Source organism: Ixodes scapularis, unplaced genomic scaffold, assembly GCF_016920785.2.
Source record: "Ixodes scapularis isolate PalLabHiFi unplaced genomic scaffold, ASM1692078v2 PGA_scaffold2__306_contigs__length_199485367, whole genome shotgun sequence".
In the NCBI taxonomy this organism is placed as follows: domain Eukaryota; kingdom Metazoa; phylum Arthropoda; class Arachnida; order Ixodida; family Ixodidae; genus Ixodes; species Ixodes scapularis.
This window is the reverse complement of record NW_024609857.1, coordinates 197,431,461-197,451,126: the sequence shown is the minus strand read 5'-3', so window position 1 is coordinate 197,451,126 and position 19,666 is coordinate 197,431,461. Positions and strand designations below refer to the sequence as shown.

General features: G+C 49.8%; 1 protein-coding gene across 1 annotated transcript in view; it reads right to left on the bottom strand.

Annotated features, from left to right (window-relative positions):
• Window positions 1–19,666, bottom strand: part of LOC8028519 (beta-hexosaminidase subunit alpha) — a 116,794-nt gene that overhangs the window by 11,175 nt on the left and 85,953 nt on the right. Inside the window, exon 10 of the mRNA XM_040208932.3 lies at window positions 7,265–7,439. Coding sequence (XP_040064866.1) covers window positions 7,265–7,439 — 175 coding nt within the window. The remainder of the gene's footprint in view (window positions 1–7,264; window positions 7,440–19,666) is intronic.

The following is a 19,666-nucleotide window of genomic DNA, read 5'->3' as shown; positions in this document are numbered from 1 at the left end:
TGAGGGTGCTCTAAGCCGTCACCGCTGGGGTTCAAGCTCCTGGCTGCCGTCGCCGCGCGCTCGCCGAGCTCGGCGGCTCCGGCGGGGCGTTCGAATGTCGGCTCCTCGCTGCCGCTCGCTCGGCAGCGAGCGGATCGGTCAGAAAAGTTTCGAGTGCCTCCAAATTGTAAAACTCTGAATCGTATTTATTACCTGTCTCTTTCGGTCTCGCCGATGAAGAGCGCCTCGTACGATCGTTGGACGAGACAAACACGGAACTATATTACCAGCACAAGGGACTTTGAGACGTCTTTTACCGCGTATTTGATATTGAAAACCGACTCGCTCGCTCTTAGCTCGCTTGCATTGAGTCGGCCGAGTTGAGAACGATGCGTGAGAGACTAGGGCGCCACTAAACCAAAGAGGGTTGTAGTGTTACCGCGTGCATCTTGCGTCAGTGAAAGAAGTCACCAACGATCGAGCACCTCGCAATTTTGTTTGTGCAACATATTTCCACGATCGGTGCTTCACAAATGGCAACTAAAAATATACGATGCTGCATTTATTTTTTAGGGTCACTCCACGAACGATCAGTTTGTGGTAGTGATCTTGGGGAAGACTTGCCTCAAGAAACTCAAGCTATATGAAGATTCTTCCATTTTTTCAGACCGACCTCTTCCGATTGTGCAATATTTCACCTTTTAGCGATAAATATACTGGTACAAGTATTTACGCGCCCGAGGCGCGTAAATAGGCACACGTTGCGTATTCCTCCACGCGCATGTTCACCGTTGCAGGTAGTATTCGAACCTTATAAAATGGGTATGAAGTAAACCAAGCTGCTGGATTGACAAAACGATCGGTGATGCTAAACATTACCGAAAAGTCCTGTTTTACACGCGTAGTGGTGTCATTTATTTGCCTAACTCGAGCGATGCCGATTCTCCGAATGCACTTCGTTCAAGATACTAAAACGTTTTAGTGGAGCCTACGCTAAGCACTGCGAGCCTTGCGGGTGCGCGCCCAATTCATGCTCAAAGCGACGGCACGAGCACCCGCAGCAACGCAGTCCTTGCCCACGAAACTCTATTTACACGGAGGGAGAGGTGCATTCTATCGTGTGCCTGCTCTAAACTTTTGCTGCTCTAAACGGGTAAACGAAATATATTTGCGCAGTGCACGCCGATGCTCTAAAATACTCGACTACATGTTTTTTTTAATCGTTTGCGTTTAGCGGAATTGGGGAAATTCTTCTTCGTCTTAACGCCCGAGCGATTGCAACTCTGCTCGCGCTATTATATTTGCCGATAGAGACGTCTTTCCGTGCTTTATAAGTCCAATAAAGGTGCATAAACGCGAGATTCTTCACGTTGAAAAACAACACTGTCTTCATATCTGAATAAAAAAAGAAAAATCTCTAGTCCTCCGTATGCAATAACATGTTCGGCCCGGCACCCGGTTGTGCCCGGCACAGGCGCGCGCAGCCGCGCGCCTTGTGGGCCCCGCACAGACATGGCGACGGGGGGCGTGGCGCGGACAGAGGGCGAGGACGCTTGCCCTCGATGGAAAGGAGGAAAACGAGGGGAAAGGAGGAATTGCGCATGTTTACAAACAAACCGGAGCGCCCCTAGCGGACGCCACCGGCGCCGCGCATGCGCGGTGGACGGTGGGCAAGAAGCCCGCCTTCGCCCATAAACAAACCATTGCATTGCGTTGTTCATGGCGTTGGTGAAAGTCCCCGTGCTCTTTTTCGCGTTGGAATTGTTGATTTTACGCCCTCCCAACAATCTCTGACTACTTGAGCGGCTTCAGCAAAATTAACGAGGCAAAACTTTGCGTGGATAATGTGACTTTCGGCGATTCATTTCACGTGGACGCCGCAGAATGGGCGCTAAAGCCAGACTCCCACGATGAGATTCTGCTCGTTATTTTCAGTCGCGACGTCGCTCGGGCTGCAAAAGCGTGGACCCTAGCTGAGATGGTGGTCGTCGATACTGAAAACCGCAAGTAGGATCGGGCATTGCAAATCGGTGACGGCCACTGATAACAATGATCAACACCTTCTTGTATCTACTGTTTACACTTAGCCTACTTACCCCAACCGACCTTCAAAAGTGTTTTGAGGCCTGCACTTAGTTCTTATTACAATTACCGGGCCAACGTTTGGTTTACGGGCCGCTGTCGTTTGAATGCGCTGACGACAAAACGCAGACAAGTTGGAAAGAGCAGACGACAGTTCGAACGCATACGAAATGGAGTGCGGGCAAGAAGCACCGCGTCCTGCGTTCAAAACCCATTGGAATGTCACGTTGTCGGCGTCTGTGTGAGTCTGCATACTCTTTTTTGCGTTGAAATTGTCGATTCTACGTCCTCATAGCAATGTCTTATCACTTTAATCGCCTGAGCGAAACTATCAAGGCTCGTTACACCGCTAAACTTTGCGTAAATAATTTGAAGTGCGGCGGTTTATTCGCGTGAACGCCACAAAATGGACGCCAAAACCACGATGAGATTCTTCTAGACATTTTCGGTCACGACGTCGCTCGTGCTGCAGAAGTGTAGAAGGTGGTAGCGACGATCGACGTCGATACTGAAATTCGGAAGCGGAAACAGACCAACCGTAACAAGTCGGTGATGGCCACTGGTACCAATGATCAACATTTTGTATGTATACTGTTTACACCGAGCCTACTTTTTTCAAGTTTCAAGTTTCAAGTTTCAAGTTTCAAGTTTTTTTATTCCTCTTTAAGCAAGAAGAGAGGGAGGAGGGAAAAAAGCAGTACAAAACTGCTTGACAGTGCCCTCTCCTCTCTTCTTGCTTGAAGAGGACTTAAGTCGTTTGAGGCCTGCAATTACTTCTTATTGCAATCACCGGGTCAAAGTTTGGTCTACCGGCCGCTTTTGTTTGAACGAGCAGACGACAAAGAGCAGACAAGTTCGAAAGAGCAGACGAAAGTTGGAACGATCAGGCGGCCGTGTGAATTTGAAGACGCACTGAACCCGCGGGTGGCCCGGATAACTTGGCGGTTTTCTCTCGTTAATGTTGGAACAAAACAAATACATCTGGCGACCACAAAGTGTTGCCCGCACAAGCAATCGTAGTTCGACAGCGTCTGGTTTACCCTTTTCACGGCTACTATCCACGTACTCGGACGAACGGAGCGGGCAGAAACACATGAAAACTGATCTTGAAACCTTTCCAGACTCTATTGGTACAGCCCCCGTCACAGCATTTTGACGAGAACGCAGGTTTTTGTCCGGTTTCTCAGAAAAGAACACAGGAATGCATGTCTGGGACGGCGACTTCTGCCCACCGCCCCAGACCGGAAGTGCGTCCGACGCGCCACCACCTCGGCGTGACGTAGGAGGGTTGAGTTTGTGTATACAGGGGCCTTAGGAGCGGCACGCGCTCCGGTGATGGCCTTTCATTTCAACCTGACAGCACGTATGTGCGTCTGCTGGATCTGTGTTTTGGACGGCCTCAAAACTCTTTCTCACGCGCATTTTCCTTGTGAAGCTTAGTAGCTCATTGCACCTCGTCGTCCACTGCGCTCATTTGACTACGACGGACGAGCCTGCGTGATGTGAATTTCACTGCCTAAGATCTTCGGTGTGCTGTAAAGGGGTATCCACACGAAGGATAACTCCGCGGACAGATGTCGTGACGTCAACAACCCGACAAACTTCGTCCTGGGCTCCGCCGCCCACCTGCGAAGATTTTGTGCTAACAGTACAAAGCCTCCGCGCCTCCGCCATGGAGGAGAACGGCGCCGCGAGGTGTCAAAAAGGGATGACGTATGTCTGATGTAATAAGCGCTCCGCGGAGGAAAGGGGCGGATTTGTCCCTCGTGTGGATACCCCATAACGAGGGCTAATAAGATATCACCGCGAACTTCGAAACAAACGAGTCGAAGTTTCGTCTGTTATCATAACTGATCGCCTGTCACAATATTAATCAGTAGCGTTCCTAGACTCTGCCCCCACAGGCGCCCTGCTTCGCTGCCCGATAATAAGTATCTCCTGGTACCTCGTAGAATACCAGCTCCCACTTCAAGTAAGTACCAACCTTTAGAACTGGCAATTAATAGTTTCGAACCCAGACGCTCGCAGCGTGTGTGTGTGTGTGTTTGTGGGGGGGGGGGGGGGACGCGTGCTAACATACTCGGAGCCCTCGTTTACGACGCTTCGCGGCGGCAGACAAGGCGGCACATTACAAAAGAAAGCTAATCCGAGCTGTCTATGTAACTAGACCCATTCGCTAGTCATTCGATAAAACGTCGTGGTCTCGTTTTCATTCGCTAAAACGTTCCTTTTAAGTTTTATTAATCGAGTTGATGTTTTAGAGCGTAGCTCTTAGCCGCCCGTTTCCGGCTTGAGCAGCGTCGGCGTCGCCGTCGGCGTAACCGCGGTGCATTATGGGTAAATTTCTCCGCTAATTTTAGCGGAAATATTTCCCGCTTGATCTAGTAGAAAATTTTCCCCGCTAAAGCTAGCGGGAAAATTTCGCCGCTAAATCTAGCGGAAAATTTTCCCCGCTAAATCTAGCAGAAAAATTTCCCCGCTAAATCTGGCGGAAAAATTTCCCCGTTAAATCTTGCGGAAAAATTTCTCCGCTAAAACTAGCGGAAAATTTTCCCCGCTACATCTAGCGGGAAAATTTCCCCACTAAATCTAGCGAAAAAATTTCACTAAATCTGGCAGAAAAATTTCCCCGCTGAATCTAGCGGAAAAAGTTCCCCGCTAAGTCTAGCGGAAAAGTTTCCCCGCTAAATCTGGTGGGAAAATCTCCCCGCTAAATATAGCGGGAAAATATCTCTGGGGGTCACGTGACCCCCTCCCCCCCCCCCCCCCCCCAAAATCGTGACACCCCCCCCCCCCAATCCGAGGTGGAGGAGGAGGAGGATGAGGGGAGGAGGGGAGAAAAAGTAGCAGGCGGGATCTCGAGAGCGGAGGGAGGAGGGGTATACCCTCCCCTCAGTTCCCTTCCCTCTTCCTCCTCAAGAGCTGCGCTCCAATTCGGCGTTACATGGCGTTAGTTGTAAACGGCTTAAATTTTTTATTCGTGCCTATACGATTGGCAGCTAGAAAATACTAGAAGACTTTTGGCTCGTCACCCCCTGCGTCTCTTCAGCTGTTACAGTCCGTGTCTTGAAGGGCACCGACCGCAAACGACTCAAAGTGATTGCTATTGTCTCACATATTTTAAACTTGGAAACGGTGTATTTTCGAAGAATAATAAATATTCATAAGCCAGATTTCAAACTCCCATCCGAAGCGCTGCCCTAATGGCGAAATGCTGCATTCCTTGAATCTTTGTATACTGCAAATCGGAAGCCTCGTTTAAATTTTTTTTCTTGCCTTCTAATCCGCCACGACAATCACGGGAGCTCCACCAACCGGCCAATTGCGCACTTTAAGCACTCCCGTCTCTCTTTTCTTCGTGCCCAAAACGCGAGTCGCTTTTCATTTCTCTTATTTTAGCGGTGTTCCGTTTAGGAAGTCTCAAACGCTTCCCTTCTTTTTTTTTCTTATTTGTAAAGAGGAAAATGACGTGTCGCACACTTTGGTTACCGACGCGACGGATAGCCCAAACCTGCTGACTGCTCGTCAATTGCTCTCGTGTAGTTCAAAAAATTATCCAGCACAAAAAAGAAGAACAACAAAAAAACTCATTTGGGCCCTTGTTGACATTAATTAAAATCGTCGCCATTCATCTCTCTGCGCCTTTCAACACAGCCGCCGGGTGCCGCCGAATTGAGGGTAAAAAAAATGAATACGCGAGACGGCCGCTGCCTCGTGACTCACGGACTTACTTGACTTACGGGCTCTGGGCTTCTATTTTTCAAAGTCAGCGGTGAGTGCGCTTGCGATAGTTGTAGAACATATTTGCTGAATTTTATAAGTCTTAGTTTTTCTTCAATATTAGTATGCGCTCGTTACTTTGCGCTGTCATGCTGCCTCAGCTCATCGATGTCAAGTTATTCTTTGTTTGTCTACATTGTACAGTGTACATGCTGTACCCTATGCTCACTCTTGCCTTGGACTCCGTCTAGGTGTCTGGCAATATTTCCAAATAAATAATAAAATTGATGCAAATATGCAACTTGCGACATCTCTTAATCTGAGCAAAATGGCTCCCCATTCGACGTCATCAAAAAAAAAAAAAAAAGAGCCAAGGACGAGCCCGAATTTCCGAGGAGGGCGCGGATCTTTAACAATTTTTTTCGTACGCCAAAATAATTGTTTCTCCTCAATTGATATATTTGGGGCTTATGTCACGCGCATCTGAGGCATTTGAAGCAAAACTAAGACTTCGATGTGGGGGCTTTCAGTGGTCATTTAAAGTGGAACTGGCTGACACTGACTATCGAAGAATTCTGTGTCGGCTCTGAACCAATTTATTATGAAAACGCACCCAGCGGCAAATGCGTGAAACGTTCTTGAGGCTGGAATCAGTTCCTTTAACGTTATATCCTAAACCAGATGAACCCAGCAAATATACCTCGCTACGCCCCAAAAAAGAGTTCGGAATTAGTCGTCATATAAAAGACAAAACGAGCATGCGCGTAGCTCTTCAAGAAAAATATCATTTCCTACTAGTGTAATCCAAATGAGAGTCTTTTTTTTTATAGTGTACCTGCTTCTTATATTGGTGTATATGCTGGAAAACTAGATTAATACTAATATCTCGTATTAAACAGTTATTGATAAAGCGTCTCTTTCTGGTCCATCTACTTGAATACTTAGAATGAATCACGTGACACAGGCTCGGTTTTGTTCTGACGGATCAAAAAAGACGTGCAGCATTATCTTAATTCAGTATCGTTCAACCACAGTCAGCGTTGTTTATCGCGGTTGAGATACTATTGTCACGCACGTATCGGTTAATTTGAGAACTAAACCGGGGACAATAGGCTGAATTATCTGTGTTTTTGACGCAGCGCTCCACGGGGACCCGTGTTGTATTAGTGATGCAGCAATGGTACTCGAGTCCCAGCCGAGGTTTGATGCAGCCCTCGGTTCTAAGCCGTACCCCGTCCTCGATCGAGGACACAAACAGATCATCCACAGGCCCTGTGTTGAAAAACACCGCGCTCTATGGAAAAAAATAGGGACAAAGCGCCACCCATAGTTTGATCTTATCGCCAATCGCTCCCATCGATATAACGGCAGCTAAGACGGCGCGCGTAATTCGAGTGTCCGGGTGCTATATGGCCAATAAGTGTTTCGGCCAAAGCAGTGCAGAGCAAACAGGCAGGCGCTTTCATCGCTTTGCTGCGAGTACCGTCAAAGTCCTGCGGGTCGCAGGCGTAGTACTTCTTCCAGTCGCTTCCTTCGGAAATGTCGCTGAGGTACCAGCAGGAGGAAAGCAGGGCGCGGTGTCCTGCGCCGGTCACCCTGGACAGCTCGGTCCGCTGTAGTGGCTGCTTCCAGACGTGGATCACCGTGTCTCCCGCAACCTGTTGGACAGAAAAATATCCTTCCTTTAGTTCGTGCCGAAGGCATCTACAGGGAGACATTCACTCTTTATTCCAGCAACATTCCTATCGACGATGAATTATAGGGATGCTGAACCGAAGTATTGATTTAAGAAAACAACGCGGAAGCGCTAGGCGGGGCGCTACAAACCCGAAAGCATCGCTCATAAAGTGACATCTCCAACGGATAGTCGTATTTTCGTGAAAGAAGAGCGCGCTTTAGCAAGGCCAGACATGCCCGTGGCGTCGCGATTCTCGTTTCCTCCTCTTCTCGCTTTGACTCCGCGAGGGCGCGAAGAGGGAATGAATTCGAGGCCGTTTCCCCTCCTCCTCAACAATTCTGCAGGAAACGCGACGTCGCGATTCTCACTCAAGCGCATCCCTATTTCGCAAAAATACGGCCATCCGTTTGAGATATCGCTTTATCAGCGGTGTTTTGTGGTTTGTGGCGCCCCGTTGAACACTCCTGCTACCCCGTCGCACACAGGGCTCTGTGCTAGACCGCTCTAATTTTTTTTTTGTTGTTTTTTTCACTTTCGCTAGAATAACTCTATATTGCAATAGTGTAGCAGGGGCCAGGGAAAGGGGGGGAAGGAGGGGGCAAGATGCTGAGTAGCCAGAGGCCTTTCTATATCCGACCCTGCCCAGACGACCCGAATGAGAGCAGGCGTAGCTAACACGATCCTTCTGTACAGAGTAGTCAATGCCCTTTACGTTCGCTCACAATGGACCCTCGAACCGTTGTCGTTGTGTCTTTTCTGCCCGTGTACCACAGCGCAAGTACGACCTGGCAGACGTGGTCCCCAGATCCTGCCACTTCAGACGACAAGTTTTAGCGTAACAACATCATTACCTATACTACTTCGCGCGCAAAAAAAACAAAAACAAATAAAAACACAATATTCAAAAGCCGACGAGCATTCAGAAAGGAACAAATAACTCCCCCTCAATTGCATCTTTCCATTGGAGAAAGAGGAAGACCCCCCCCCCCCCCCCCTCCTTTCTGCAGGGAGCAGAGACCAGCTGCTGGGGAAAGAGGAGGAGGGAAGAGCGCGAAAGGGAGAGAAGGAAACTCAGAACCGGTTTTCTTCTGGCAGAAGACGATTCTGAACGTCAGCTTTTAACCCCAATTTTTTCGGCCATAGTTAAATCAACGTGTTTTTGTCAACCGAAAGCAGCCAGTGGAGATTGAGCGCATTACAAGAAACTTCATACCGGTATTTTGATTGGACTGACAGGCCGAGACAGCATTTCCTTCACCATGTATTCCGCGCGAGCGCGGAACACCGTAGCATTGCTCTAACTTCAGCTGCGCATTTCTCCCATAGTCACGCCTAAAGTGACTTGATACTAGCATTTACTAGCTCTACTCCCAGGGTATACGGAGCGTAGAATTTGATTAAATTCAAGTCACAGCACGTGGAGGGAATGCTCGCACTGAAGAACTCAAGGATTATGGGTTCGATCCCTACCCCTTCCATCTATATGGATGAAAACCGTACCGCCGTAATATCGTGCATTCTTATTGTACCATACATGGGAAGATCCGAGGCTAGCAGTCGTAGTGCATTGGATAAATATTTCATTTACAGTGGTAACATCAGACGCCCCCGTTGGCTCAGAATCACTTCGCACTTTCTAAACATCCATCCAATCAATTACCATCACTGAAAATGAGAACATACAAGACGCGCGCCATTTTATCTTTTCTGTTCCTGCGCATGTGCTGTGCAGAGAGATCACACGTTGAAATTGCTGTTTCTAAACAATTCATGAAGTATAATGCGTAAACTTGACTACGCTATGCTGTGGCGGTGCTAGCTCACCTCAACATCACGTGTTATGAAAAAAAAAAAAACACACAAAAAAAATACATGGGGGAGCCGCATGACGTTCGTTGCATTTTAGTTTGTGCCAAAGTTACCAGATAAACTCAGTTGTAGAAATCCCGCGGAGGGATGCAGCCCTCTCACTCACTTCAGACCGCCTCACGTTAGCGCAAACACATCGAGGGGCTTTAGCCTCACGCCGTTTGGAGCGCCATCTAGATTCTCATTTCAAAACTGCGTGTTTCATAGAGTACGGTGAAACGCCATCTACACGCTCTGCTTCCAAACACACGTATTCTATGGAACACACCGCTGCTGCGATCGAACCCGTCCCCCGGAAGCAGTGGTGCCTCGAACTACGGGAAGCGAACCGTGGGGAAATAGGGGGGTACTGCTGTTGCAAGCAGCGTGTGTGGACAGTTCCGTAACCGAGTTAGTAGACCTTTTCTGCAAGTGCGCCGCCATCTTGAATTGACGTCACTTCCAGTATGGGCGAAAACATTGTTTTGCCTTTGCCACGCCAATAAAAGGCATTTAGGATATAAGCGTAACCGTCACACTTACTCGTTTTGCCTCCTCTTTATTTTTTTACTATTTGCAGGTTGAAACGTTGGATTATTTTTTCGTCGCCCATACCGGATACGCCTATTAGGTGGCTGGGGCGAGAGTACACCTTTCCGCAGCCCTCTAAGCACCCGGATAGCGCTCCGTAATCCGCCACAAGACGTTGAACTATGCACACAAGGCTGGGGGCGCGTATGCGCAGCTGCGGCGTTTTCTTCTGGGATACCGTAGCGGAGGAGAAAAACGATCTGCTACAACTTCCTATTAGGGAGTTTTCGTAGATCGTTTCCGCTGTCCCAGAACGCTCTCCGCAAACAGCTACGCTAGCCGAAACTCTACAGTTAAGGCCATCGGCGCGCCGGCGCAGTAGCGGCTGCTTCGTTGCGGAAGGCTTAGCGGAGGGGGATACGCGGTCTACGAAAACTCCCTAATAGGGGATTGTAGTAGACCGTTTCCACAGCCCGCTAGGCACCCGGATAGCGCTCCGTAATCAGCCACAAGACCTTCAACTATGCAGACAAGGCTGGCGGCGCGCATGCGCAGCTGCGGCGTTTTCATCACGGATACCGTAGCGGAGGAGAAAAACGATCTACTACAACTCGGTAATACAGTCAAGCTGGTTTGCGTGGAATCATCATGAATCAAGATGTTTATCCTAATTCACAATGTTCTAGCAAAAACCGCTAAACTAAAGCCGTTTTTTTTGCGGATATTTCTACTTTAGTGATTGATTGATTGATTTGGGGTTTATTGCACATCAGCAACTAAGGCTATATTGTGCCAAGCTTAGACTATTGCAATTCGGGTTTAAGAAGAGGAAAGGGCTATAGTAGCGAAATATATGATAAAACCATGAACATGAATGTGTATAAGTGTAAACAATATGACAATGAATTTAGGATAGAAAGCAAAATCACAGTCGGTGTAGAAGGCCGATATCTGTGAGGAAATTAAAAACACAACTGTATGGAATGAGTGGTTCGTCACCTAGTAATAGAGCGAGGTGTAGTGGAATGTGGTCTTCATAAAGGAGTGAGAAGTGTTTATACCGACATTGGTCATACATAGGGCATTCAATGAGTATGTGCATAATACTTAGAGGTAGGTTACAGTGCACACATTCAGGGGCATCCTCCCCGCTCAAGAGGTGTCCATGTGTGAGACGAGTATGACCGATTCGTAACCTACAGAGTATGACTTCATAAAAGCAGTCCCGATGTCGGGCACTCCCCCAGTCGCTTAGAAAAGGTTTGATTGCGTTCCATTCGTTGCTGGTTTCGCTGTTCCACTGCAGCTGCCACTTTGCTTTGATGCAACGTTTCAGAGAGTTGTGGTAATCTTTGTAGGGTATTTGGTGTGTGTCAATTTCTCGATCATTAGCTGAACTAGCTGCACAATCAGCTGCTTCATTTCCAGGAATGCCAACATGGCTAGGAACCCAGCATAAGACTATGTCAATATTTTTCTCAGCAGCCAGGATAATCTTGTGCTTTAACTCAGAAACCAGTGGGTTTTTTACACGGTTCATTGACGCGACTGCCTTCAGAGAGCTTAAAGAGTCGGTGTAGATTACAGCTTGAGAAAGTCGTTTCTTGATTATGTAATCGACAGCCAGCAACTCTGCTGATAGTATAAAGGCTTTTGAATTTATTCTCTTCACCTGATTTACCGATGGTCCCACCATAGCACAGCCTACTATAGTCGGTTGCAAGCTAAGAAAAAACCGGAAATGCCTCTCGGAGGAAAATGTAATCCTACGCCGAGAAACGCCAGCCAATCGTTTTCATGACGTCACGATTCCGTGGACCAATCGCAATCCTTTTGAAAAAAAAAAAAGCTCAACATGGCTGCTGGCTTTAGCAACGCGACGCTAGTTTCTCGTGACAATTATTCTGCCTTTTTGCACCGTGTTTTACGTGCCCGAGGTTACGGCACGAAATCTTAATGGTATCGGCTTGCTTTTGCAGCAGTTTTTGTGCGGCAACGTGAGAATCCAGCGACGCTATCGCCAACGAAAATTTCGAAGCGGGCGCGAGGCTTAGCGCTGGAAGACGATATGTTAGACAGTATCTTGGACAGAAAATGAATTGGGAAGACGGTACATTGGACATGACTTTCTTTCTTTACTAAACAGCTATTTCGTTGACAAAAACGTATTCTAACTTATTTAAATGTCCTGAATGAATTAAATAAATATTGTAGTAGTTTAAGACACGTTTCCTGGAGGAAGAAAAATGAAAGCCGCTTACAACTCCCTGTAACTCCGAATTAGAGCGCAGCTCTTGAGGAGGAGGAGGGAAGGGCACTGGGGGGGGGGGGTTAAACTAACCAGGGGGGGGTCACGTGACCTTGGGGGTCACGTGACCCCCAATGCCGATGATGTCATCACTGACGTCACTGATGACGTCATCAGTGACGATGACGATGCGGGTACCGATGACGTCATTAGTGACGTCACTGATGACTTCACCAGTGATGATGACGATGACGATGCGAATGTCGGTGACGTCATCAGTGACGTCGCTGATGACGTCATCAGTGATGATGACGATGACGATGCGGATGCCGGTGACGACATCAGTGACGTCACTGATGACGTCATCAGTGATGATGACGATGACAATGCGGATGTCGGTAACGTCATCAGTGATGATGGCGATGCGGATGCCGGTGACGTCATCAGTGATGATGACGATGACGATGTGGATGCCGGTGACGTCATCAGTGATGACGATGACGATGTGGATGCCGGTGACGTCATCCGTGATGATGACGATGACGATGTGGATGCCGGTGACGTCATCCGTGATGATGACGATGACGATGTGGATGCCGGTGACGTCATCAGTGATGATGACGATGACGATGCGGATGCCGGTGACGTCATCAGTGATGATGACGATGACGATGTGGATGCCGGTGACGTCATCAGTGATGATGACGATGACGATGTGGATTCCGGTGACGTCATCAGTGATGATGACGATGAGGATGCGGATGCCGGTGACGTCATCAGTGATGATGACGATGACGATGTGGATGCCGGTGACGTCATCAGTGATGATGACGATGACGATGTGGATGCCGGTGACGTCATCAGTGATGATGACGATGACGATGTGGATGCCGGTGACGTCATCAGTGACGATGACGTCATCGGGGGGTCACGCGACATCGGCGGGGGTCACGTGACCTCGAGGAGGTGGTCACGTGACCTCGAGGAGGGGGTCACGTGACCTCAGTGGTGTCACGTGACTTCGGGGGGTCACGTGACCCCCCACGAGGTCATGTGACCCCGGTGGGGGGCTCGCGCGGTGCATTATGGGACATTTCCCATGATGCACCGCGCGGTTACGCCGACGGCGACGGCGACGGCGACGCCGTTCAAGCCGGAAACGGGCCCCTAAGAGCTGCGCTCCAAAAGCAATGTTGCTAGCGAACTACTTTCTGGACGGCGGAGGCACTTCAGATGAGCGCAATGCGCTTGTGGGTGGAGCTAAAAGATTGTTCTCAGGTTGCATCCAACTATACCGTCTTTTTTAGAGCGCAGCTCTTAGGGGCCCGTTCCCGGCTTGAGCGGCGTCGGCGTCGGCGTAACCAAGGTCATCCCAAGGTCACGTGACCCCCAAGGTCACGTGACCCCTCCAGGTCACGTGACCCCTCCCAAGGTCATCTCAAGGTTACGTGACCCCAAGGTCACGTCACCTTGGGGGTCACATGGGGTCATCTTGGGATCACGTGACCCCTCGAAGTCACGTGACCCCTCCCAAGGTCATCTCAAGGTCACGTGACCCTTTGAAGGTCACGTGAGCCCCGAAGTCACGTGGTCTCCTCCCCAAGGTCACGTGACCCCCAAGGTCATCTCAAGGTCACGTGACCCCAAGGTGGCCCCCACGTGACCCCCAGGTCACGTGACCCCTCTGAGGTCACGTGACACCTCTGAGGTCACGTGACCCCCCGAGGTCACGTGACCCCTCCAGGTCACGTGACACCCAAGGTCACGTGACCCCCAGATCACGCCTCCCCGAGGTCACGTGACCCCCCTCCCCGAAGTCACGTGACTCCCCCTTCCCGAGGTCACGTGACCCTCCGGACCATATTAAAGAATGAGGGGAGGAGGAGGAGAAGGAGGAGGGGTCTACCCTCCCCTCAGTACCCTTCACTCCTCCTCTTCAAGAGCTGCGCTCCAATTCGGCGTTACAGGGATTTGTAAACGGCTTTCACTTTTTTGTCCTGTCTGTATAAAAACTGGCATACTCGTGATACTTGGTCTGAAGCTCAAAGAACTCCTGCTTTATGAGTTCCTGTGGAACATTCTTTTTGTTATACTTGGTCAGTGTAAGGTCGCAATGTATGTGGCAGTTGTTCCATGGAGCTATATCTGGTGGGTACTGGACTAGCTGAGGCTTTGCATCAATCCCAACAGATTGTGCCGCAGTATTATTTCTTATAGAAAGAGGGGGGACTATGAAAGGTTTGTTTTCAAATGTACGTTGGAACTTGTGTCTCAATATTATCTCGAACGGGGTGCTCCGCGACAGAGCGCACCCTGACAGAGTACATAAAACCCAGCAAAAACCTCCTATTCTCAAGGAACAGTTCATTTGCTTCCGCGTAAAGGCTAAGCACTGGGGAGGTGCGAAATGCACCTGTAGCCAATCGCAGTCCCTGATGACGAATAGGATCTAACATTTTAGAACTGATGCCCGAGCAGAGTTATAGACAATACAACCATAATCAAGCTGAGAGCGAATGACTGAGCGATAGATACGCAAAAGACACAGTCAGTCGGAGCCCCGTGATACATGTGACAAGACCTTCAGGATGCTCAGAGATTTAAGACACTTGAGTTTTAAGATCTTAATGTATGAAACGAAAGTCAACTTGGAATCGAACACAAGGCCCAAAAGCCTGTGTTAATTTTTTACAACAATAGGAGAACCATACATGTTCAAAGACGGTTCCTGAAGAGCACCACGTCGACGAGAAAAGCTGACGCAAGCTGTTTTTTCGGGAGAAAATTTAAAACCATTTGTATCGGCCCATCTGACCAAATTATTGACCGCAAGTTGGACGCGACGTTCACAAATTGAGGAATTACAGGATGAAACGGAGATCTGAAGATCATCAACATTTAAAGAATACTGCACCGAAGGAGGAATTGCACGGCCAATGGAATTAAGTTTGACGATTAAAAGAGTGACACTCAGCACACCCCCCTGAGGGACTCCATTTTCCTGTAAAAATTCCTTAGAGGGAGGTTTTCCCAGCCTCACGCGGAAAGTACGCTGCTGCAGGTAACTCTGTATAGCACTCAACATTCGGCCACGGAAACCAAGATCGAACGAATCCTGCAGTATGCCGCAACGCCAGACCGTGTCGTATGCCTTCTCCAAATCAAAGAAGATGGAAAGACACTGTTGCCTGTTGACAAACGCCTCACGTACCAGGGTCTCAAAGCGGACGAGATGATCGACAGTGGACCGTGCTGAACGAAAGCCACACTGGAACTTATCAAGGCAGTTGTTTCGTTCTAGAAAAAAACATCAGTATCTTGTTAATCATCCTTTCTAGTGTCTTGGAAAGACAGCTAGTTAAAACTATTGGTCTGAAGCTAGATGCACAAGAGGGATCTTTTCCGGGCTTCAGCATAGCAATCTTCCAAGAGGTTGGAAAGTGGCCCTCGAGCCAAACTCTATTAAAAAGGTACAAAAAGGTACAAAATTAGCTCCATAGTGGATGGATGAAGATGTTGAAGCATTTTATAATGAATACCATCTGGTCCAGGGGCAGTTTTTTGGGACAAAGTAGTGCTATTTCAAGTTCATATAATGTAAATAGAGTATTATAGGGTTTGTGCGTGCCACCTGATGTGTTAACAGCTTTTTTTTCTGCATTTATCTTGTGTCGCTGAAACGTCTGAGTATAATGTTGGGAACTGAAGACATACTCGAAATGCTCGCCAAGGATGTTGGCCTGTTCCTCAAGGCTTGCAGGACACACTCCATTTCGACTCAGGAGTGGGACAGTGAATGCCCGGTAAGAGCCGTCAATTTTATGTACGCGATCCCAGACTTCCTTCGCAGGTATAGTGCTGTTAATTGAGGAAGCGTACCCTCTAAAACTTTTTTTCTTTGCTTGTCTTCGAATTCACCTCGCCTGGGCCCTTTTTCTTTTAAATTCAATAAGATTGTATGTTGTAGGGTAGCGCCTAAAAATACCCCGAGCTCGATTTTTTTTTTTTTGGCCAAACGGCAATCTTTGTTCCACCAGGGCTTAGATCTCCTGGGTAGATGCGAGGACGTCATGGGGATGGAAAGAATGGCAGCCTGTAAAATGTGGTGAGTGATATGTTCAGTGGCTCTGTCGATATCGAGATCGTGAAGTGATGTGCATACCGAAAGAGATGATTCTTCGAAAGTTGACCAGTCGGCGTTTTCGAATTTCCAACGAGGAGAGCGCGTGGGGACTATCATGAAAAGATGATTAAATTCTAAAACGATGGAAAGTGATCGCTTCCGTGAGGGTTTGGGAAGACCTTCCATAAAAACAATGGGAATAATGATGGGTGACGAATAGATAGGTCAATGGAAGTGAAAGTGTGAGTTGTTGAACTAAAATATGTGGCTTCATTTGTGTTAACTAGGCACAATCCCGAGGAAAGAAGAAAGCGTTCAACGAGAGCCCCTCTTGGATCTCGTCTGCCACTCCCCCACAAAGGATTGTGTGCATTAAAATCCCCCAAAAGCAGAAAAGGTGGTGGGAGCTGACTAACAAGGTCTTCAAGCTCTTCAATCTTTAGCTGATAACTGGGGGGTATATATAAGGAACAAACTGTAATTAAACGATCTAACAAAATGCGGGCTGCCACAGATTCCAGCGAAGTCTGCAGAGTCACTTCGCTACATGGGGGTTGAGCGTTGCACTACAACTGCAACGCCTCCAGATGAAAGAGCGACTTGTAACCGGTCCTTGCGAAACACCTAGAAGTACTTTAATATATTAGTGTGGCTCGCTTTTAGATGTGTTTCCTGCAAGAAAAATGCAATGGGGTAATCTAGTAGCTGGCTCACATCGTCATAGTTAGGAAGGAGGCCTCTTCAGTTCCACTGAAGAAAAAGAGACATTGATATTCTAAGAGGAAGTGAGATCAATATATATATATATATATATATATATATTGCCGCGCGCAAGGCTGAGAAAGCAACGCTCGGTCACGGTTTTCCAGAAAGTTCCCGTTTATTCATGTACCGCACGTAACTTCTATCATTTATCCCTGCTTTTGTTTTCTAGAAAGTGCGTGTTCATTCTCGCCCCGATCACGCGACGCTCGAACCGCTTTCGCCGAATCTTCGAGATAGCGGCGCACTCTAGATAAGAGGCCGCCCGCGACCTTGTCGAGTCAGTCTCGCCCCAGCGCTCGATTCTGCTGACACGCCGACTTCGACGCCCGCGACGCTCTGCTTTCTTCTGTTTTCTTCTTTATTTTTTTTTTGGCACAAGTTCGCCACATTAAACGTTTATTTCTTTCTGTTTATTTCCTGTTTTTTGTTTGGTCACCACCCGTGACATTTGGTGGAGGTGCGGGGTACCGCATGCCCGTGCAGCGTTCCCCTCCCAGGACCCGCAGTGCAAGCCCGACTCCAAGCTCGCTGAGAAGACCACTCAGCGCGGAACCTGAAACTCGGACCAGCCGCCGCACCAAGGGAGAGGATCCGGAGTACGGTTTGCTGCTGGACAAACCCAAGCCGAAGAAGACGACGATGGACAACCAGTCGCAGGCCCCCAACGCTCCTGCCGTCGTCTACCTACCCGTCGCTCCTCGGACACCGGCTCCATTCCACGGCGAAAGCCACGAAGACATCGACGACTGGGTACAACAGTACGAACGAGTGGCCCGTCATAACGGATGGACACCGGAACAGTGTCTGCAAAACGCTTACTTCGCCTTGGAAGCCACCGCCCGGAACTGGTTCGAGAACCACGAAGCTTCGATCACTTCCTGGGAGCAACTCAAGGCTGAGTTGCGAAGAACGTTCATGAGCGAACACCGAAGAGAACGCGCGGAAGAGCTTCTTCAAGCGAGGATTCAAGGCCCTAACGAGAGCATCGTTAGCTTCGTGGAAGATGTCCTGCGACTGAGCAACCGCGCCGATCCCGAAGCATCCGAAGCAAAGAAGCTCAGAGTCTTGATGCGTGGCGTCAAGGAAAGCATTTTCGGTGGTCTTGTGCGGAGCCCGCCTACCACCGTCGAAGGCTTCATGACGGAGGCCACCAACATCGAACGTGCCCTTCTAGCACGAGCCACCCACTATCACCGAGTTCCCGGCGTCGGTTCCTTTTCGCCTTCCGGCTGCAACACCGCGGACATCCGCGAGATGATCCGAGACGTCGTCCGGGAAGAGATCAAGAAACTTCTACCTGCCGCCGCAAGCCCAGCCTCGCCCTCAATCGCCGAGATTGTCAGGGAAGAAGTACAGCAAGCGCTGCAGCCTGAGGTTGTCGTCAGCACCGCTCCGGAACCACCGACGTTGAGTTACGCCGCAGTGGCCCGACGGCCACCGCCTCCTCGTCGCACCTATGTCACGCCGCCCCGACGTCAGTCTCCTGCGCCGCAGCACGACCGACGCCACAACGACCAGGTCCAGTACGCCTGCCCGGAGCCTCGCGCACCCCGCAAGACCGACGTGTGGCGAACGCCCGACCGACGCCCTCTGTGCTTTCATTGCGGGGAAGCGGACCACACCTACCGCCGATGCCCATACCGACGACTCGGGCTACGCGGGTTCCACCCGAACGACCCGCGCCCCCGTCATGGTGAACGCCCTATCGAGATCGACGAGTACCTGCGACGACCTCAGTCCCCCGAGCCTGCGTCCCGCCGAGAGTTCCGGTCGCCATCGCCACGACGTCCAGCTTCGCCGATGCACCGACCCCGACGTGAAAGCCTGTCACCCCTCGCTCCACGCCGGGGAAACTAGGCGCGGCAACCCCTGGAGGTGGAGTTGCCGAAGACGACCGACGCCAAGATCCTCCACGAACGTCGGAGGGCCCCCACTCGAACGCTACCGGAGACCGAAACGACGCTCCTGAAACGGTGTCCAACAACCTAAACGTCATCATCGACGGCCACGACGCATCGGCACTCGTGGACACCGGAGCAGACTACTCAGTTTTGAGTGGGAGGCTCTCCCGCCGCCTTCGAAAAGTCACGACGCCGTGGGATGGACCTCAAATACGAACCGCCGGTGGGCACCTCATCACACCAGTCGGGCGATGCACCGCTCGCGTCGAGATCCACGGTGAGACGTGCCCTGTAAAGTTCGTCGTTCTGCAAGACTGTTCGAGGGACGTTATCCTCGGAATGGACTTCCTCTGCGAGTATGGCGCCGTCATCGACCTCGGAGCAAACCGGTTGACGCTGCGAAAGCCTGTTTCACCACCGGAGGAACCCAAAGCGACGTCATCTGCGGTCCGAGTCCTCGCCAGCCACGTGAACTTACCGCCGCGGTCGAGTGTTTTCGTACCCGTCGGGATCACCGAAGATTTCTGCGGCGAAGTTCTGCTCGAAGGAAGCCTCCAGTTGCTTCTGGGAAGAGGAATAGGCGTCGCAAGAGGAGTTGCTGAACTTCAGGATGGCCGCACTGTGGTCCTCGTCACGAACTTCCGAAATGAAGCGCAACACCTCACAAAAGGTGCAGCCGTGGGCCAGGTCGAGGAACTCCAAAACTCCGCCGCTGTCGCCGCCATTACTGACGAATTCTCGCCACCTCAGCAAGACAGTGCGTCGCCAGCGCAGCTCGACATTGACCCTAA